Genomic DNA, 22,732 nt, shown 5'->3' on the forward strand with positions numbered 1-22,732 from the left:
CAGATGAATGGATAAAGAAGATGTGGTGTATATATATACAATGGAATACTATGCAACCATCAAAAGAAGTGAAATCTTGCCATTGCAACTAGAGGGTATTATGCTGAGCGAAATAAGTCAATCAGAGAAAGACAATTATCATAAGATCTCTCTGATATGAGGAATTTGAGAGGCAGGGCGGGGGTTGTGGGGGTAGAGAAGGCAAAATTAAACAAGAAGAGATCGGGAGGGAGACAAACCATAAGAGACTCCTAATCTCACAAAACAAACTGAGGGTTGCTGGGATGGACGGGTAGGGAGAGGATGGTTGGGTTATAGACATTGGGGAGGGTATGTGCTTTGGTGAGTGCTGTGAAATGTGTAAACCTGATGATTCACAGACCTGTACCCCTGGGGCAAATAATATATGTTAGTAAAAATAATTTTTAAAAATATTGTAGTGGGAAAATATGTTAGAGTATTACCATTTCATATCTCTGTTCCATTATGAACATTTAAAAAATGGAATATAGAGCATTACTTTGTCAGTTTTAAGCATAGCATAATAAAGTATGGCACTAATTTAATATTGCACTGTTATTTTTAAAGATCCTCAAGATGAAAATAAAATTGGAATAGATGGTATACAGCAATTCTGTGATGACCTGGCACTCGATCCCGCCAGCATCAGTGTGTTGATCATTGCATGGAAGTTCAGAGCAGCAACACAGTGCGAGTTCTCCAAACAAGAGTTCATGGACGGAATGACAGAGTTAGGGTGAGTCTATAATCACCCCAGGAAATTATAGGTACATTACTATGAGAATTAACTGTGGAACTGAATTGTGTTATGAATTTGTAAATACCAGTTTTTAAATTTACCAGCCTGCAAACATTGGTATAAATAGAAATGGGGTAGTTTGCTAGCTTCTTCCCATGTTGTATGTTCCTCATGTTTCCAGGATTTGTCAAGGTTTCTGTGTAGTTTAGCCTATTCCATTTGCCTTATGCTTTTATCATTTGTTTCTAAGGAAGGTTCATTATATTAAAATAAATTACTGTGCTTTAATATTTAACATGGATAAGTGAAATGAGCAAGCTATAATTTATTTCTCATTGTGAGGTTGTAAACTCTGAATTTGTAAACAAACTCCTAGAACGTAAAATCTTAGAAGTTACTAATTGCTTTTTGTTCCACTTATACCTTGAACAGCTGATTAGCTAAATGTCTTGGGATAAATAAATTAAAAAGTCATGGGTAGAGATTTTACCTATGGTATCTAATTGTCCATAGTAAATGAGAATATGGGAAAGTATTCAGTATATGGAGTGGTTGTGGGTTGCTGTCCTCTTCTGTGTTCAGTAGATGACGAGTAATAATAGCTACTAACATTTGTTGAACATTCATTTTTATTTCAGGAACTATGCTAAGTAAATAAGTATTTCACTTACACAACAACTTTGTGAGAGAAGTAATGTTTACCCATTTTAGAGAAGAGGAAGAGAATTATGGAATTAGGTAGGATTAGAGCCAGAATTTGAACCCAAGCATTCTGATTCTTGAGCGTAGGAACATTATAATCAGCCAGGGTCCAGAAGAGACACAAAAACCATGTCAGTAATTTAAACAGGGAAAATTTTAAAAGTACTGTGTAAAAGAGGTAAAAGAAGATTCTAAGGTATAACAGAAGTGGCAGATGCAGGAAGCCACCATCACCCTTAATGGAGGTGGGAAGTGAGCAAAGAAGGAACCTAGAAAGGAAGAAATTCCTGCAAGGCTGAGATTGAGGAGTTCCTAAGAGAGGGTGTGGCTGCTGCAGGAACACCAGGCCTGTGGTGCTTGCTTTGCCTGCCACTCTAGTCGAGAAAAACTGGCTGCAGTCCACTTGTGGCCTGGCCATGTGAGTTGCCACCATTGCTGATCACTGCTGGGAGCTCCGGGCACACAGAAACCCTTGCTCTCTGCGGTAAACCGACTAGGAGAGAAAAAGTTCCTTCTTCCTCTTCCAGCCACTCGTCGCCCTCTATTGGTAGAACCTAACAGTGAACTAACTGATCAGAAAAACAAAGCCTGACAATTGGTAGTTGACTGCAAATAGTCACAAAGTAGGGCAAAGAAGGGTAGGCTTAAAGTTGAGGAGCAATAAATTAACTGGCCTAGACACTGTGTTTTGCCTCCTGCACCTGACCTATCCTGAACTTGTTAGAATTTTCTGTACTAGGACAGTTTCCACTAGAACTCACTTATTTTTCATTTGAAATTGAATTCTTATAAAATGTAATGAACTTCCAAATCAAAATTTTAATCTACAGACTAATGAGCTAGAAGGTGTTAAGAACACAGAAGAGATATAAAAGCAGAAATGATTAGAAGGAAAAATCCAATGATGGTTTGTAGAATCTATAAAAAGAGAATTTCTGGGGCACCTGGGTGGCTCAGTTGTTAAGTGGCTGCTTTCATCTCCGATTATCCCAGGGTTGTGGGCTTGAGCCACACACTGGACCCCCTGCTTGGCGGGAAGCCTGCTTCTCCCTCTCCCACTCCCCGTGCTTGTGTTCCTGCTCGCGCACGCACTCTCTCTCTCTCTCTGTCAAATAAATAAAGAAATAAAATCTTTTTTTTTTTTTTAAAGATTTTTATTTATTTATTTGACAGACAGAGATCACAGATAGGCAGAGAGAGGAGGAAGCAGGCTCCCTGCTGAGCAGAGAGCCTGATGCGGGGCTCGATCATGACCTGAACCGATCATGACCTGAACCGAAGGCGGAGGCTTTAACCCACTGAGCCACCCAGGCGCCCCAATAAATGAATAAAATCTTAAAAAAAGAAAAAAAAGATAGAGAATTTCTGCCTTCAGGCTATTATGTGGAAAGTAAGATGGGTACATAGACCCTTTCAGTTCCTTGAATTGGAGTTGAATGCTTTGCAAATGTAGAAAAAGCTTAATACTGATTTGAGATAAGCAGTTGGAGATAATGGGGGTCCATCTGATATTTATTATTATAGTTTGTATAACACCTTTTCAAGGAAAATGCTTCCTCATCTAAGGAAGAGACACTGTGCTTTCATTTAGAGAGCTAGATATGTGACTTGTTACAGGTAAGGAGTATCTACTACTGTTTAAACTGGTGATTTACTCACTGTAGCTGACTTCTATAATTTGGGTATGTTGATAGTCCAGTAAATTACATAATTAAAAGTAATACTGCATTTCTTTTAAAAATGGTAATTCTGACACTTAATCACTCCAGACCTTTACTTCCTCCAGCCAACCCCATACTTGTTTATGTAATGTAAAAAGGTAAAATTTCAACTGATTTTTAAAAAAAGTTCTATGAAATAAATATAAGCTACCATAGGAATATGTAAGTCTTTATAGTGAAAAAGTTTATCTTTTATAAACCTTAATTTTATAATGTAGATGTGACAGCATAGAAAAACTAAAGGCCCAGATACCCAAGATGGAACAAGAACTGAAAGAGCCAGGACGATTTAAGGATTTTTACCAGTTTACTTTTAATTTTGCAAAGAATCCAGGACAAAAAGGATTAGGTAAGAATTTTTTAAATTATATTTGGTGCTTCAAATATATTAAAATATGTTGACAGTGTCACTTTTGTAATAGAAAGTTTTGTGTTTTGAGCATTAAGTCATCATGAAAATACCAGTTACTGAAAAACAATAAGAAACAGTGAACTTTTTTTTTTTTTTCCTTTTTATTAATTTTTTCAGCGTAACAGTATTCATTCTTTTTGCACAACACCCAGTGCTCCATGCAAAACGTGCCCTCCCCATCACCCACCACCTGTTCCCCCAACCTCCCACCCCTGACCCTTCAAAACCCTCAGGTTGTTTTTCAGAGTCCATAGTCTCTTATGGTTCGCCTCCCCTCCCCAATGTCCATAGCCCGCTCCCCCTCTCCCAGTCCCACCTCCCCCCAGCAACCCCCAGTTTGTTTTGTGAGATTAAGAGTCATTTATGGTTTGTCTCCCTCCCAATCCCATCTTGTTTCATTTATTCTTCTCCTATCCCCCTACCCCCCCATGTTGCTTCTCCATGTCCTCATATCAGGGAGATCATATGATAGTTGTCTTTCTCCGATTGACTTATTTCACTAAGCATGATACGCTCTAGTTCCATCCACGTCGTCGCAAATGGCAAGATTTCATTTCTTTTGATGGCTGCATAGTATTCCATTGTGTATATATACCACATCTTCTTGATCCATTCATCTGTTGATGGACATCTAGGTTCTTTCCATAGTCTGGCTATTGTAGACATTGCTGCTATAAACATTCGGGTACACGTGCCCCTTCGGATCACTATGTTTGTATCTTTAGGGTAAATACCCAGTAGTGCAATTGCTGGGTCATAGGGTAGTTCTATTTTCAACATTTTGAGGAACCTCCATGCTGTTTTCCAGAGTGGTTGGACCAGCTTGCATTCCCACCAACAGTGGAGGAGGGTTCCCCTTTCTCCACATCCTCTCCAGCATCTGTCATTTCCTGACTTGTTAATTTTAGCCATTCTGACTGGTGTGAGGTGATATCTCATTGTGGTTTTGATTTGTATTTCCCTGATGCCGAGTGACGTGGAGCACTTTTTCATGTGTCTGTTGGCCATCTGGATGTCTTCTTTGCAGAAATGTCTGTTCATGTCCTCTGCCCATTTCTTGATTGGATTGTTTGTTCTTTGGGTGTTGAGTTTGCTAAGTTCCTTATAGATTTTGGATACTAGCCCTTTATCTGATATGTCGTTTGCAAATATCTTCTCCCATTCTGTCAGTTGTCTTTTGGTTTTGTTAACTGTTTCCTTTGCTGTGCAAAAGCTTTTGATCTTGATGAAATCCCAATAGTTCATTTTCGCCCTTGCTTCCCTTGCCTTTGCCGTTGTTCCTAGGAAGATGTTGCTGCGGCTGAGGTCGAAGAGGTTGCTGCCTGCGTTCTCCTCAAGGATTTTGATGGATTCCTTTCTCACATTGAGGTCCTTCATCCATTTGGAGTCTATTTTCGTGTGTGGTGTAAGGAAGTGGTCCAATTTCATTTTTCTGCATGTGGCTGTCCAATTTTCCCAGCACCATTTATTGAAGAGGCTGTCTTTTTTCCATTGGACATTCTTTCCTGCTTTGTCGAAGATTAGTTGACCATAGAGTTGAGGGTCGATTTCTGGGCTCTCTATTCTGTTCCACTGGTCTATGTGTCTGTTTTTGTGCCAGTACCATGCTGTCTTGATGATGACAGCTTTGTAATAGAGCTTGAAGTCCGGAATTGTGATGCCACCAACTTTGGCTTTGTTCTTCAATATTCCTTTGGCTATTCGAGGTCTTTTCTGGTTCCATATAAATTTTAGGATTATTTGTTCCATTTCTTTGAAAAAAATGGATGGTATTTTGATAGGGATTGCATTAAATGTGTAGATTGCTTTAGGTAGCATAGACATTTTCACAATATTTATTCTTCCAATCCAGGAGCATGGAACATTTTTCCATTTTTTTGTGTCTTCCTCAATTTCTTTCATGAGTACTTTATAATTTTCTGTGTATAGATTCTTAGTCTCTTTGGTTAGGTTTATTCCTAGGTATCTTATAGTTTTGGGTACAATTGTGAATGGGATTGACTCCTTAATTTCTCTTTCTTCAGTCTTGTTGTTGGTGTACAGAAATGCAACTGATTTCTGTGCATTGATTTTATATCCTGACACTTTACTGAATTCCTGTACAAGTTCTAGCAGTTTTGGAGTGGAGTCTTTTGGGTTTTCCACATATAGTATCATATCATCTGCGAAGAGTGATAGTTTGACTTCTTCTTTACCAATTTGGATGCCTTTAATTTCTTTTTGTTGTCTGATTGCTGAGGCTAGGACTTCTAGTACTATGTTGAATAGCAGTGGTGATAATGGACATCCCTGCCGTGTTCCTGACCTTAATGGAAAAGCTTTCAGTTTTTCTCCATTGAGAATGATATTTGTGGTGGGTTTTTCATAGATGGCTTTGATAATATTGAGGTATGTGCCCTCTATCCCTACACTTTGAAGAGTTTTGATCAGGAAGGGATGCTGTACTTTGTCAAATGCTTTTTCAGCATCTATGGAGAGTATCATATGGTTCTTGTTCTTTCTTTTATTAATGTGTTCTATCACATTGATTGATTTGCGGATGTTGAACCAACCCTGCAGCCCTGGAATAAATCCCACTTGATCGTGGTGAATAATCCTTTTAATGTACTGTTGAATCCTATTGGCTAGTATTTTGGCGAGAATTTTTGCGTCTGTGTTCATCAAGGATATTGGTCTGTAGTTCTCTTTTTTGGTGGGATCCTTGTCTGGTTTTGGGATCAAGGTGATGCTGGCCTCATAGAATGAGTTTGGAAGTTTTCCTTCCATTTCTATTTTTTGGAACAGTTTCAGGAGAATAGGAATGAGTTCTTCTTTAAATGTTTGGTAGAATTCCCCTGGGAAGCCGTCTGGCCCTGGGCTTTTGTTTGTTTGGAGATTTTTGATGACTGTTTCAATCTCCTTACTGGTTATGGGCCTGTTCAGGTTTTCTATTTCTTCCTGGTTCAGTTGTGGTAGTTTATATGTCTCTAGGAATGCATCCATTTCTTCCAGATTGGCCAATTTGTTGGCGTAGAGTTGCTCATAGTATGTTCTTATAATTGTCTGTATTTCTTTGGTGTTAGTTGTGATCTCTCCTCTTTCATTCATGATTTTATTGATTTGGGTCCTTTCTCTTTTCTTTTTGATGAGTCTGGCCAGGGGTTTATCAATCCTATTGATTCTTTCAAAGAACCAGCTCCTAGTTTCATTGATTTTTTCTATTGTTTTTTTGGTTTCTATTTCATTGATTTCTGCTCTGATCTTTATGATTTCTCTTCTCCTGCTGGGTTTAGGGTTTCTTTCTTGTTCTTTCTCCAGCTCCTTTACGCGTAGGGTTAGGTTGTGTACTTGAGACCTTTCTTGTTTCTTGAGAAAGGCTTCTACCGCTATATATTTTCCTCTCAGGACTGCCTTTGCTGTGTCCCACAGATTTTGAACTGTTGTGTTTTCATTATCATTTGTTTCCATGAATTTTTTCAATTCTTCTTTAATTTCCTGGTTGACCCATTCATTCTTTAGAAGGATGCTGTTTAGTCTCCATGTATTTGGGTTCTTTCCAGCTTTCGTCTTGTGATTGAGTTCTAGCTTCAGAGCATTGTGGTCTGAAAATATGCAGGGAATAATCCTAATCTTTTGATACCGGTTGAGACCTGATTTGTGACCCAGGATGTGATCTATTCTGGAGAAGGTTCCATGTGCCCTAGAGAAGAATGTGTATTCTGTTGCTTTGGGATGAAATGTTCTGAATATATCTGTGATGTCCATCTGGTCCAGTGTGTCATTTAAGGCCTTTATTTCCTTGTTGATCTTTTGCTTGGATGATCTGTCCATTTCAGTGAGGGGAGTGTTAAAGTCCCCTACTATTATTGTATTATTATTGATGTGAGAAACAGTGAACTTTTAATTAATCAGAAAATACCATGCACGTTAGATAATAAGGTTACCCTGGATACCAAATCTGAACCACTGATTTTTTTTTTTTTTTTAAGAACTGTAATATAGAAAATAAATAGTTGTTAAAATTTCACTGGCATACATGTATACATTTCTTTACTTGTGCATATTTATGTGTGTATATATTTGTATAACATGTATGTATATATATATATAATAATATTTATTATCTAGAGGATATTATAGGCTCATAGGACCATAAATTATTTCACTATGGATCTGTAGAAATAGCATTGTAAGATTTCTGAGCCATAGAATGCTAAAGAAATCTATTGTTTTTGTTTATGGTTTGTTTGGAAGCTGTAAGAAAGAATAAAAATGAAGATTATCAAGTATAATCTTATGCAGAAATCCTATCTATAATCACCACTCTTAACAATTTAGATCAGTCAGTTTGTGCTGTATGTAATATCCATACACTTGCTTTGGGGATGGCTAAGGGATATGAAAGTAAAAGCTACAATGTAATTTTACAGTTTACCTAGAAAGATTTGACGATAGCGGGTAATACACAATAATAAACGTGTGTGAGGGTTTTAGATAAAAGGAGTAATGAGTAAAAGCAGGAATGGTTGGGAAATGCTTCCTGGGCAAGATGGGATATGAACTAAAGGATATGGTATTTATAAGGGAAGATAAAAGGTGCTCGAGAAGATGGTTATGAATGACTATCTGAAATGTCAGAGATAAGCTTGGCTTCTTTGTAGGAGAGAGAAAACAATGTGATTTTAGTGGGATTGCTTATTTGAAGATGAAGTTGGTGAGACATTGTAAGGCTTGACAACCACAGTCTTCTTTTAAAAACAGGGCAGAAAAAGTTTAAATTAGAATTTGTGGGCAGTAGGGATACACTGAAGATTTTGATGGTATCAGTATCTTCTGTTTACTCTGTGCCTGAGTACATAAACTGCTTCATTTCATGTTTAACAGTTCTATGAGTTACTCATTTTTTCATTCAATAATTTTGTCACCTGCCTTGTGCTGTATACACAGTAATAGAGTGCTAGCCATTTTTCTATCCTGATTCTGCAGATAAGGAAACCTTCATATGCCTACAGGAAGGTTAAATAACTTCCCCAGTGATGGAAGTAAGTTTGTTTTTGATTTTGAAGATAGTAGTTAGACTAATAGAGGCCTCTTGTACTAATCCATCTTTATATTTTAAATTAGAAGGGAAAATGCATTGAGAAAAGGATTATGTGACTAGGGATTAGACCAAGGAAGTGCTTGAAAGCCAGTGAGGAAGGGATAGGTGTACATTTGTATTGGAAATTTGGCCTAATGACTGACTGAATGTGATTGAATTGATTGAAGATAGACAAGATATCTGTAAAGCAAAATTACAAATAGTGAAGCCTCCTTTCCATCTGATTATTCAGTTTAGTTTGGATTTTCTTCTTGCAGTAAAATTCCTCATTTTGCAGGCAAGATAAGCTGGCATGGATGATATGTTGGGTTAGTTTCTCTACTATTTGTGGCCATCAGTTAACTGGGCTGTTTTTTTCCTAGTTTCCTCCTTACTTCCCACAAGTAAAAACTGATTAAAATTTTTGAATTTGTATGTATACACTGCAGTAACTATTTTTGTTTTTAGAAATGTAGCACAATATTTTGGTAAGATTAAATAAAATGTTATGAATATAAAATGTTGATTTAAATGGGCTGAATCTATTTCTTTAGTTATATCCCTTTCCTTTATTGGAGCACAAAACTAATGATATTTTGGCATTAATATGTAGTTTTGATATTGAATTTTAGTTTTTATTATATGTGGTGAAAATAAAGCAAAATTAAATTTTTGTTAGATATTGGATATATTAAATTGGAATTTTAGATTATAGAGAGAACTGCAAAAAAGATGATACAGAATTAGATTTAAAAACTTTACTATCTAATGTAGAGTACTGAACTTAAGAAAATTGTAGTATTTTTGATGGATGTAGAGTTTCTGTTTTACAGGATGAAAAAAGAGGTCTAGAAATTGGTTACACAATAATGTGAATGAACCTAATACTAAGTGAACTGTACAATTAAAAATGATTAAGATGATACATTTTGTTATATTTAACCACAATTTTAAAATTATTAAAAAAAACAAACCCATAGACTGTATAGCCCAGAGTGAGCCCTAATGTAAAATATGGACTTGAGTTAATAATAGTACATCCATATTGGCTCATCAAGTTGTAAGAAATATACTACACTAAAGCAAGGTGTTAAAAGTAGTGGAAATGGGGGGGTGAGGTGGGGAGGTATATGGGAACTGTCTGTACTTTCTTCTCAGTTTTTCTATAAGACTGAAACTAAAATTTTTTTTAATTTTAAAAGGGAAAAAACATAATAGGAAGACAAATCCTCGTTTCTACTTTTGTTTTGCATTGGTGTTGAGTATCAGGAAATGTAATGACTTGCTTGGTTGAAGAACTTAATTAAAAAGAAAACCGTTTTCTTGACAGCCTTTCTGAGGGCTCACAGGGCTCTTAAATTACAGTATTTGGCAGAGAAGAATTAGAAGATCATAGGAGAGGAGGTGAGGCCCAAAACAAACTGGCAGAGTGACAGTGACAGCACTGTGGTTTATTTATAAATAGCTCTGCTGGTTATAATGAGAGCTGGTGTTTTCCATATTTTCACATTTTTTATTACTTGATTTCCTTTGACACCAGGATGGGGTGCTTCCACTCTCAAGAGATTTCATAAGTTGTCTAAGCTGTCCAGAGTAGCGTCCATAGCTGATGCTTATGTAGTTTTTACTTTGGAACATCCAGGGATTGGACACACATTGTTTTAGGAAGTGGCCGGTTCTTGTCACAGAGTACTCCTACTTCTTATCACACAGTTCTTCCTTATGAAGTGAGCATCTTTGTCCTGCTAACTTCTACCATTGCCCTTATTTGTCCTCCACCCTCAGCAGAGCACAGAGGAAGTCTGACCATCTAAAGACTGCTGTCATTTGCCCCTTCTTTTTTTTTTTTCCAGGTCAGCATCCCAATTATTTTTACTGTTCTTCATTTGAGAAGACCTTTGTTATTCCTGTTACTGTCCCCTACCAGGCACATTTCCAATTTCTCAGATTCTCTCAAAATAGAGCTCTTAAAAGCTGAACATAATACTCCAGAAGGAGGCTGTTTAATGTAGAACGCCATGAGTCTGTTTTGTTTTGTTTTTGTTTTTTTTTTGGTGAAACTGTTCATTCTGTTTGGTCAAAAATTACGTTTGTTCTTTAACAACCATGCCATTTTTGGGACCATCCTAAACTTTTATCAGACTAAAGATTGTAGGTTATTTTCTTGTGAACTGTGGTTCAACTAGAATCTTGTACCTGTGCAGTTAACTTAAAAAATTTTAAGATTGGGGCGCCTGGGTGGCTCAGTGGGTTAAAGCCTCTGCCTTCGGCTCAGGTCATGATCTCAGGGTCCTGGGATCAAGTCCCACATCGGGCTCTCTGCTCAGCAGGGAGCCTGTTTCCCCCAGTCTCTCTCTGCCTGCCTCTCTGCCTAGTTGTGATTTCTCTCTGTCAAATAAATAAATAAAATCTTCAAAAAAATTTTAAGATTATTTGTTAGACATTTAATATTTAGAAATAATTTTATAGAGTGTTTTTAAGGTATATTTTCATCTGTGCAATCCCATTTGGTTCTTGTAACAACCCTTTGAGCTGTGTAAAAAACCCATCATCCCCTTTGTCGTAAAGATGGAGAAATTCATGGGTAGAGAAGTTGACCTGCTAAGGTGATGTTACTTTAGAGATGGTAGAACTGGGATTCAGTCTCAGATTTTCTGGCTCCCTGGCTTCTGTTTGTTTTGTGTTTTTTTTTGTTTTTTTTTTTTTTTTTAATATTACATTGTGCTAACTGTGGATATTTCTAAGTAAATGAAGACATTGTGAATAGGATTGTTAATCACCATTCCATCTTCCCTAGTGAGCTGGCAACATTTTGTTCCCCTTAGGGACAGTATTTGGATCCAGTCTCAATTCATTTCCATGTTCATTCAGCACGCAGTTTATCACCTTTTATGAAATCCCACGTTGCCTTGTTGATTTTGTTTGACACTGGGATTACCTCAAACTTTTAATTTTACTATAAGGGCTTAAAAATTCATTCTGCAAGTATCAGTTTTAGGCAATTTTGTTATTTGCTTGTGCTTGTCTCTTTTTCTCTGTATTTTCCTTCTATTATAACCATTGTTGCCACTTGTTACCTTCTTGTTGAGTTTGCTTGTTTTCCAGTACTGCTTCAGAATCTCTAATAATAATTTTAAAAATTATTAAAAATAAATAATAGTGATAGTAAGGACTCATTTATTATTTACCAGCCACTGTTCTGAATGTCTTATGTCTATTAACTCATTTAATCCTTAGAGCAACCCTGTGAGAGTAGGTACTGTTAAATTTATTTTAAACAGAATTATAGAGAGGCAAATTCACTTACTCAAGTTTCCTTAACTAGTGGTGGAGTTGGAATTTAAGAGGCTAAAATACGATTTCAAACCACTTCTCTCTAGCCGAAGGCAGAGGCTTAACCCACTGAGCCACCCAGGTGCCCCACTTCTCTCTAGCTAGGCTCTTCTCTCTCACGCAGACATTTCTATCTAAAGGGCAGGTTTTCTAAATTGCTAAAAGGCAATTGCCGTTTTATCTCTGTACAGTCTTACGCATTTTAATTCTTTTTTTTTAAAGATTTTATTTATTTATTTGAGGGAAAGAGGGAGGGAAGGAGAAAGAGAGGGCATGCATACACACATAACATAAGCGAGCCAGGGTGGGGGGGCATGGAAGGCGGTAGAGGGGAGAGAACTTCAAGCATACTTCTTACTACATGTGGAGCCCAATGTGGGACTCGATATCAGAACTCTGAGATCATGACCTGAGCTGAAACTAAGTTGGACGCTTAACTAGCTGAGCCAGCCAGGCGCCCCTGCATTTCAGGTCTTAATTATAAGTTATTAAGTCTTTTAGAGTATACTTTTTTCATTCAAAAATACTTACTGACTCTCTACTCTGTGACCATAGAGTATCAGGAGCATCTTAAGTTTGTCTGGGTGAGTTTGCAAAGTCTTCACAAAGATGATTAATTTTTTTTTTTCACACAACAGTGGTTAATTTTATTTGTTCAAGGGCTCATATTGCAAGCATTAAACCAAGCATGGACTTTGATTCTGTGAGCCCAGATTCACATATTTAGGAAAATAAAAGCACACTGTGATCATGTATATGGATGAAAAACCAAAGGCTCACAAGTTAATCACATTGTAGTTTTAAATTTCTACAGCCTAGAAGCCGGAAGTCACAGATCTTTTAGGTCTTTCTGGATGTTCCACAAGGTATCTACACTTTTCTTGAGCTGGGCAACCTCACCATCCTTCAGCTTCTGGTTGATCACACTGGTTAAGCCTTGAGCTCTCAGGATACATGGAAGGCTCAGGAAGACTTTGTTCTCAGTGCCTTATATCCTCTTACCACTGTTGACACTGGATGAATCCTGGATAGATTATTCAACATAGATTCAGTGAGATCATCCACACTTAATCCAGTAGCCCAGTTGGTATATCCTTTTAACTTGATGACTCCATAGGCTCTTCCAACCACTGTCTTAGGCACTTCATTCTAATTTTCACTGTCACTGTCTGTCCGCATTTCTGGATTCAGTTCCTGAAGAGAAACGTCTGCCACATTCAGTCCACTCCACACAACCTTGTGTCCACACCCACAACCCTTGAGTCACCATATTCTCCCAGAATCCATCCATGGCAGCTGCTGGGATGAATGCCAAGTTTTTCAGCCATAAGATAGCAAAATCTAGCAGAATTCAGATTATCCCTACTTCTAATGACATGGTGCTTGCATGGTCCACTTAGTTTCCAGGTAACATGTTTGAGAATATCCACTGGGTTGGAAACCACAATTATGATACAGTCAGGACTGTACTTGACTACCTGTGGAATAATGAATTTGAAGATTGATACAGCTCTCTCCATCGTTGGTGGACTCCTGCAGTCACCACCATAGTCTTAGAATTGGCAGTCACAGAGCAATCTTTATCTGCCACAATTTTAGATGTCTGAAGAACTAAGCTCCCATGTTGCAGATCGATCATTTCTTCTTTGAGTTTATCTTCCAAAACATCCACACGGGCAAGTCGATCAGCTAGATACTTTCCTAGAATGCTGATGGCGCATGCCATACCAACTTGTCTAACACCCACTACAGTGATCTTGTTTTGGAATGGTTGCCTCTTCTTCTGGAACTGGTGCAATCAGGTTTTTCCTTAAGAGTTGCCATTGTGCCCAGAGAGAACTGGCTGTAAGAGTCCAGCGAGGAAGACAATGTTAGCTGCGTGCGTCTCCTCCAGTGCAGGATCTGCAAGCGAAGAGGATTAATTTTTGAGCTGTGAAGAATGAGTATATGTTTTTGAGGCCAAAAAAAAAATAGAAGCCATCTCTTGTGTGGAGTGATTAGCAAGTTCAGTTGTTCAGAGGTGAGAGACCCAGCACCTTTGAGGAACTACAAAAAAGTTCATTTAGCTAGAAGTGTAGATTATATCTGAAGGCAATAGGAAAATTATTGGAGATTTAAAAAAAATTTTTAGTAGACATTATTTTTTGAGCTGTTTTAGGTTTACAGCAAAATTGAGCAGAATATACAGAGATTTTCCATGTACCCCTCTGCCCCCACACATACATAGTTCCTTCCACTATCAACATCCCTCATGAAAGTAGTACTATTTCTTACAGTTGGGTATACAATATAGGTGTACTGATGCATCATTATCACCCAGAATTCAGGTTTACATTAGGGTTCACTCTTGGTGTACATTCTGTGGGCTTGGACAAACATAGTAACATGTTATCTATCATTATAGCATCCTACAGAGAATTTTCACTTCCCTTAAAGTCCTCTGCTTTGCCTATTCATCCTTTCCTACCTTCTAACCCCTGGCGACTGCTGATTTTTTTAGTCTCCATAGTTTTCCTTTTTCAGAGTTAGCCTTTTCTGACTGGCTTCTTTCACTTAGTAATATTAATATGCATTTGTTTTCCTGCATATCTTTTCATGGCTTTATAGCTCATTTTCTTTCAACACTGAATAATATTCCTTTGTCTGGTTATACCACAGTTTATATGATCTCTCTATCTACTAAAGGACATTTTGGTTGCTTCAAAGTTTTGGCCATTATGAATAAAGCTGCTATAAACATTCATGTGCAGGTTTTTGCGTGGACATAAGTTTTTAGTTCATTTGGGTAAATACCAAGGATTGCAGTTGCTGAATCATATGGTAAGAGTATGTTTAGTTTTGAAACTGCCAAACTATCTTCCAAAGTAGCTGTACTGTTTTGCATTCCCACCAGCAATGAATGAGAGTTCCTGTTGCTTCACATCCTCGCCAGCATTTGTTGTCAGTGTTTTGGATTTTGGCCGTTTCAAAAGGTGTGTAGTGGTATCTTGTTGTTTTAATCACTGAAGAATTTCAACATGGAGGTGACAATATATATGTCTGAAAGGTTCATGTGAAAGCATTGTGGTTCTTTAAAAGGAGTGGAGTCAGAACTAAAGAGTGATTGGTTATAGGCTCTTGCAGTGATTTAGCTGGAAGAGGACCTTAGCATTGGTCCTGTAGTAGGGATGGAGAAGAGATTTTTTAAAAATGTACTTAGAAGCTATAAAATGAAAGTGCTTCAACTGAAAGTGTGTGATGAGGAAAAGAGTTTTTCTATCAATTATGAACACCTTTAGGGAACATTTGGAAATGTATGCATGTGTTTTTTGGTTGTCATAATGACTGAGGGTTTCTTCTGGCATTAGGAGGGTGCTGAATGTCATACAGTGTATAGGGCAGCTCTTCACAATGTGACATTGTGTTTCATTGAGAAATACTCTAGGGTGAGGATGCTGAGAGAAGGAATAGCAGGTCTGTAGAGGAGGATAATGAGTTTAGTTTGAGCTCTGTTGAATTTGAGCTGTTTATGGATACCCAGTTGAAGATGTCCTTAGGCAATTTGATATGTGAATCTAGAACATAGAGATAAAGGATTCATATTTAGGAGTTATTGAAGACAGTTGAGAGTATGACGTGGGAAAAGGTGTAAGGGTTTGAAAAATCTGTGGAGGGTAGAAAAGGTTATTGCTGACATACAGTATTACAGAACACCAATATAGAATGGAAGAATGGAGGAAGGGGAGCCAATAAAAGAGAAAGCCAGAGAGGATAGAGTGCTGTCAGTTAAAGCTGAATGACAGTTCCATGTAGAAGGTGTATTCAGTTTTGTCCAATATGACAGCCAGGTAAATTAAGGACATCAGAGTGTCTATTTGGCAACCAAAATAAGGACATAAAAAATGTTTAATAGGTAGAGATTACTTTCAGTAGAGTGACAGAGGTACACGCTAGTTTATAGAATTAAAGAGTGTGTGGGAGGTGAGGAAATGGGGCAATGAATGTAGATTACAAAAAAAAAAAAAATTCTCGAACAACCTAAACCTTCAAATATCATTCGCATACACTTCTGCCCTTGTCAGATTTTTTCTTTCCTGTATCAGCTGACAAATGGGTGTTTATAGGTGTCTCCTGGTTTGTACTTATTTGAATATCTCTGTTGTTTCTTATCCTTATTTTGTGAAAATTAGTTGAAAAGGGAAAAAAATGCTAGCACTAGCAATAAGCTTAGTTATACATTTCATGCATTTGAAAGGAAGAAGAAAGTCATTAACATGCTAATGACAGCCTTTGTGCTGCACAGTATGTTTAATTTTTAAAGAAACAAAAAGAATTGTTAAAGAACAAAATTGAAGAACCTTAGAGGAATATTGGCTGTAGAGCCTTAAAGACTGCAAGGATTATAAAGGTATTACAATTAGGAGTTAGTGTCATATTTCTAGTTTTCTTAAAATCTGGGGATCCGAATTTGACTTTTAGATTTGATTTCAGGAGCACATTATGTATAAAAGTAGACTTCATGTGCTGTTTTGAGATTATCTGTGAAGCAAAGGAGAAAAAGGTAGCTACTTAGCTATTAAGGGGATGAGAGATCTAAGAAAGTTTTTTTTTCTTTTTAAAGGTAAGTTCTATAACCTGAGCATATTTCTTTATGAAAGGGGAAAAGCCAGAAGACAGGGCAAAGTTGATGTAGGGAGAGAGGAAAATTAACCAATAGGTAAGATTCCTGAAGGACGGTATTGGCTTGAGAACAGTGGTGTTAGGGGCTTATCTTTGGGTAAGACAAAAAGTGACACCTTTTCCACTGAGTTTGAAGGAAGACATAATAATGGATTTGAAGGTAAGTAGTGTATTTCCACATGGAACTGTAGGAAGTTCATTGATTCAGCGGTTTCGGAATGCATACTGTGTATTTCGGTCTGCTCCTTTGGGGATATCCGGTTCCTATCCTTGAAGAACTGAAGTTCCAGTGCAGAAGGGGATTTTTTTCTTATGGCCTGTATATTGTTCTTTGAGGTAGGATGTGAACCTTTTTGGCGTCTTTCCTGGTCTCAGGATTCTTTAGGGGTTGTTTGGAGATCATATCTGAAAGGACTTTTATGTTACTTGGGATATAATTTTTCCTGACCTGGAGATGTAACTTTATTCATAAAAGCTTGATACTTTCTTAACAGGCTTATTAGTTCCTTGAAAGAGGTCATAGTTGTTTCTGTCATGACAGGTATTGTACTTTGTCATGTAGTGGTATGGTTTCACTCTGCTCCAAATCCTGTTAAGTAGCCATTTATATCGTCTTCAAAACGTTTCCAAAAGCAAATCTTAATTGATGAATTTTAATTTTTAAATCAGTATTCTTAGTGGTCTCTGAAGGCAGGTTCAGTCATTTTGGAAAGCAGTCGTTTGCATTACAATCTGTAGTTGTACATTAGTGGGTCTCAACTGGGGGCAGACAGTGAAAAATTATTGGATCCCAAATGTCAGAGTTGCTGAAGTTGAGAAACAGTGATGTACATTTTAATACTTATCTTTAATACTTATCTCAGTCAAGTGTGCTTCTCTGCATTATGCAGTTTAGGCTTCAGAACCCCGCTGTGAGGGGGTATAGCTCAGTGGTAGAGCATTTGACTGCAGAACCCCGCTGTGAGGTAAGTGGTATATTTCCTGCCCTGAAGGGACTGCTCATTAGTGAGGGAGTCAGGATACAAACCTTGGTCTTACATGTATTTGAAAATTTTCTGAATAAGTAGTCAGGAAAAAACTTTTTTTTTTTTTAATTTTTTTAAAGGGCTATCTTTGGTCTTACCTGTTTTTTTTTTCAGGGATAAATATTCATGGAAATTGAAATACATAATTTATTTTTAATATTACAGATCTAGAAATGGCCATTGCCTACTGGAATTTAGTGCTTAATGGAAGATTTAAATTCTTAGACTTATGGAATAAATTTTTGTTGGTAAGTTCATGTTTTCTGCAGCTCCATCTTTTCTGTACATTTTTACTTTTCTTTGAAGATAAATTAACATTTTTTAAAGTATGACTAACTCATCTCAGAGTGTGTAGTGGACATAGAATGAGAAATTTGATTACCAGAATTTCATTACACAAGTTATTTTGAATTCTTGAATTTAGCATCATTTGGGCTGATATTTTGAAACTCTCTTTGATGATTTGGATGTTTTTTGCTTATTTTTTAAAAATAGGAACATCATAAACGATCCATACCAAAAGATACTTGGAACCTTCTTTTAGACTTCAGTACAATGATTGCAGATGACATGTCTAATTATGATGAAGAAGGTAATGAATGTTTTTTTGCCTTACTAATTTTGTTTCTGTTTTTGTTTTACTTTATTGCATACTTTTGAACTTCTTATCTACTTCTGCTTTTCATGGAGTTGGATTTCTGTCCTCTGACCTTTTATTTGTGTTGTTTTGAATGTGTAAAATGCTTTTGTCCTCTTTACTAGTCTATGTTGTTCTGTTTCTTTAAATACCACCTCAGTCATCCTGTCTTCCAGAAAAGCATGAGTAGTTTCCATCCATGTTTTAGGTTTTCAGTTTACTTATACTTGTCTTAATGTACTTTTGTATTTGTGTTTTTATTGTTACCTGTTTGTCTTGTCTGTGAACATGACTGTAAACTCAAGGCTAGTGACTTTGTTAAATTTGAAATGTACTTCAGCTGTACTATTGCTGTACTACAGCTGTAGTACTATTGGCATTCAGTAAATGATCATCAGTTGGATTCTTTTCTGATATTTTTTCATGTATGTAAAAAGATGATATTACCATCTGCTACGGGGACCTGTGCTTTTATTTTTTGACAAGTGGCAGTGGTTTTACATTGATTTTTTTCACACATCCTTACCTAGCCTCCCTTGAGAATTAGCAGGATATGATGCATTTTTGAGATTGTTGAATAGACAGAGGTGCTCTTTGGAAAATCTCCAGTGCCCTTGGCTTCCTTAAAAGTGTCCTGGAACTATTTAATCTAATCAGAGATTTTGTTTTTCTCTTTGTTTTCATATGATGTACAGTCTTTAGTAACAAGTGAGAAATATCTAATCCTGGGTATGACTGATGATGATTGTGCTTTTTTTAAGGCCTTACACAAAACTGGAGAACTTCCCGATTCGGAGGTTCGCATGTGGATGTTTAGAGGCATGCATATATGCTATTCAAAATCTTTTAGTAATTTATTATTATGAAGTAGGATAGAGTTTGATACTTGCTGTTGATTTCTGTTTCAAGTTTGCCACAAAATGCCTGGAAACTTTTTTCCTCCTACCTATGCTGTCAGTGCTGACGGCATGCCACTATAGCCTGGCCATTTAAGCTGCCAGTCCAGTGGCCTTCAGAAGACCATGATATTGTTGATTGATTACCAGAAGAGTTATTATTATTCAGGGGATTATCAAGTTTTAGAATAATAGAGCAGAGAGAATACAGGAATATTTTAGGTAGAAACTCTAAAAAGTCAGAATTTTGGAAGACTTATCGGTGGGAATATTTGTAATGATATACTCTGTTATGGCGAAGGTATTTTAAGAAGTAAAGGATTCTCTAAAATGTTTTATTTCTGCTTTTCTTCCTTTCTTTGTTTCCCCTCCGCCTCCCAGGAGCATGGCCTGTTCTTATTGATGACTTTGTGGAATTTGCACGCCCTCAAATTGCTGGGACAAAAAGTACAACGGTGTAGCACTAAAGGAACCTTCTAGAATGTACATAGTCTGTACAATAAATACAACGGAAAATTGCACAGTCAATTTCTGCTGGCTGGACTGAACTGAAGATCAATCCTCACAATTCAGACTGAGGGTTGTGTCAAAACTTTAAGGATACATCTTGGACCATATCGTATTTCATTCTTCTAATGGTGGTTTGGGCTTGTCTTCTAGTCTGGGCCGCCCTAAACATTTATAATTCCAACATTGTGGATTTCATCTTATATCTGTGGACCATCCTAGTTTATTCTCCCATAAGTCTTAGAAGCTTTATGGTGATTATTTTGAGGTTTCCATTCTTGCATAAAGCACAATGCTGTCTTCATCAGAAAACAGTTTGGCATAAGAATTAAACATATGAACATCACAAAAAATTTATAAAAACTTCTTAAATATATGCTTTGGGCTAGTTGCAAAGACTATGCTGATAGCACTTCCAATGAGAGTGATATATTTAAGTGTACCAGATCTGGAATGGTGTTTGGTTTGGGGGGATTTTTTTTTTCCTGGCAAATCACATGTATTGTTGATGTGAGTAGAGTAACTGATGTCAAAATAACCAACGTGAGAAATTTTTAGGATAACTTGGTGTGCCTACCTGAAAAATTTATTGTGTTTCAGACCCTCAATTTCAATGGTTCCACAGAACTAGTCTGCACTTACCTTACCCATGTTTATATATAGTTGTCTTACAGGGAACTTTTATTTAGGAAATGTCTGCATAATGTTAGATTCTACTCCTGTCTACATTATGCAGTACATAATTGGATTTCATTATGATTTTGAAATGCTTATATGCCTCTCGAATAAGTTAAACTATTTAATTTGTTTTGAATGTTTTAGATTGCTACACAATACAATATTCTAAATTTAGGCATGAGGGTTTATTTTTTTTTGTTTTGTTTTGTTTTGGGTTTTTTTGTTTGTTTTTGTTAGCACACTATGGAACACAAATGAAATTCTCTTAATTTATAAGAAGATAGTAGGAATTAAATTTTGAAAATGGTCATGATGAGCCATGAAGTTCAATCCTTATAGGTACTTCTTTCAGACAAATAGTCCATTTTTGATGACTTCTTATTTTGTTGAAATTGCTTTAACTGCTAATCACTGTGGTTGCCAAATACTTACTTCAGGAGCAAAAATTTTCAAGCAAGCATGTACTTGATGCAAAATACCAATCTGGTTTTTATTCTTGTAAATTATTTAGCGTCTTCACTTTTTTGTTTCGTTCAAATTAGCTCAGTTTTCACATCAAAGCAGAATTCTATCTTGTATGTATTTTTTTCATTACAAGACCCATGACCTGCTTTCATGCTGAAAATGCCTCATTTTCTGTTCACTTCCTGACATGTGAAGGGTTTCTTACTTTCTTAAACATTTCTGTAAGGCAAGTAAAAAAAAAAGTAAAACTTCATATATTGGATGGCTTTGGTTTTTAGCAGGAATAGGTTTTGCTTGGTATATCCAGGCAACTCTCTTAAGATACCAATGTTAAAATTATCAAAGGAATGTATCAGAACAGCAGTACGTTTTATGTAGATGTGGAAATGATTTTAAGAAACAATGACATCTTAAAACTACTTTTTATTTACACAGTTTCTGAAATGGAGCTTTCCCCATAGATACTATATTAATATTCCAATCATAACTTTAACTCAAGAACATAATTCTACCAAAAGAATATTTTGAAAACTTCTGTTCGGGTTACTGGAATTGGTTATTTTAAAAAAGGAAAAAGAAAAAAAGAAGAATCCTGCTGCTCTCAGTATTTCCTGATTTCATATTTGTAAATATAAAGAGAAACTTCAATTATGAAAAATTTAAAAAGATATATATATATATGTACTATTTTGTTTTTGTGTTTTGAAGATTTTGAGTTATGGTATTGTTTTCGGATTGATTAATTCGAGTATGCTGTGTTTTAAAATGAGATCCCATTAGCTTTTTTTTTTTCTTCCCTCAATATAAATGGTTTTTCTTAGAAGTCTGATATTGGTTCATGGCTTAGTGCCTTGGGTTTACAGACTTTTCCTTTTAAATGCAAGACCTTTTTCAACAAAATAGTGTTTGTCATCATTTTGGTACTAAACATTTATAATTACTGTGTAATTATAAACAAAAAATACATAAAGCTTTGAATATAATTATGTAGCATAAAAGTTAAGGTTGTTCACTCTATGATGGCATCTTAGAATTAAACAGTACTATTACTAGGGCTGAAAAGAGAAGACTGGTTTAATGTGGTGTGATTATTTTGAGGATAAATGTCTGGTTACAGGGGATATTTTGTACTAAAAAATGCTTATACATATGGCCATGTATGTGTGTGAATGTGTCTGTGGGAGAGTTTGACAGAGAGGTTGAAAGATACACACACATGTGCAAACATACACAACTTGAAATGATTTAATTCATTAAGTGTTTCAGTCTTCATTTCGGTAAACTCCCCAGGCTGATTCTTTGTTTCAAATTGAACCACAGGTACAGTTTCCTTTTTGCCAAATGTCAAAACAGGTACACATTTTAAAATGTAATACTTTTTAAATAGTTAAGTGTATAAAATTAGAAGTGCCCACATAAAAAATACTTGAGATCAAGATTATCTTTAGTGACTATCATCTGCATATCTCTGTAAGTTCAATTGTGCTTCTTACAATCCCTGTCATATTACCAACAGAGGCAATAAAAGCTTCAGTGAAATTGCCATGACTAAATCTTTTCACATATTATTTCAGTGTAATATTTTATAGACTAAAATATACCTTAAACTTTTCCAGGAAGAATAATTATTCATGGAAAGAGCATTGTAATGGCAAGTTTTGGTAAGAAAAGACATGCCAAGTCTTGTTTACTACATTTCTAAAATGTTTACAACTATACTGGGCTGCTTTATTTAATTAACAGTACTGTAGTTGTGTAATATGGCATTATAAGTGTGTGTTCTTCATTAGACTTTTAAAAAGTTTTAATGAGAGAAAGTAAATAACATGGGAAATCTTTTATATAATATTCTTACTGGGGAATTCTTATTTAAGCAAG

At 36.3% G+C, this 22,732-nt stretch overlaps 1 protein-coding gene and 1 pseudogene across 3 annotated transcripts in view; one reads left to right on the top strand and one right to left on the bottom strand.

Moving 5' to 3' along the window:
* The window catches only part of DCUN1D1 (defective in cullin neddylation 1 domain containing 1), a 35,720-nt gene extending 13,323 nt beyond the window's left edge, over nucleotides 1-22,397 (top strand). For all 3 annotated transcript variants that reach the window (XM_046002565.1, XM_046002563.1, XM_046002564.1), the window contains exons 3-7: nucleotides 589-757; nucleotides 3,402-3,532; nucleotides 17,837-17,919; nucleotides 18,167-18,263; nucleotides 19,586-22,397. In XM_046002565.1, the coding sequence (XP_045858521.1) occupies nucleotides 589-757; nucleotides 3,402-3,532; nucleotides 17,837-17,919; nucleotides 18,167-18,263; nucleotides 19,586-19,665 (560 nt within the window). In that variant the 3' untranslated portion in view covers nucleotides 19,666-22,397. The remainder of the gene's footprint in view (nucleotides 1-588; nucleotides 758-3,401; nucleotides 3,533-17,836; nucleotides 17,920-18,166; nucleotides 18,264-19,585) is intronic.
* Nucleotides 12,785-13,728, bottom strand: LOC123940117 (annotated as a pseudogene).
* Nucleotides 22,398-22,732: the final 335 nt, after the last annotated feature.

Source organism: Meles meles, chromosome 4, assembly GCF_922984935.1.
Source record: "Meles meles chromosome 4, mMelMel3.1 paternal haplotype, whole genome shotgun sequence".
NCBI classification, from domain to species: domain Eukaryota; kingdom Metazoa; phylum Chordata; class Mammalia; order Carnivora; family Mustelidae; genus Meles; species Meles meles.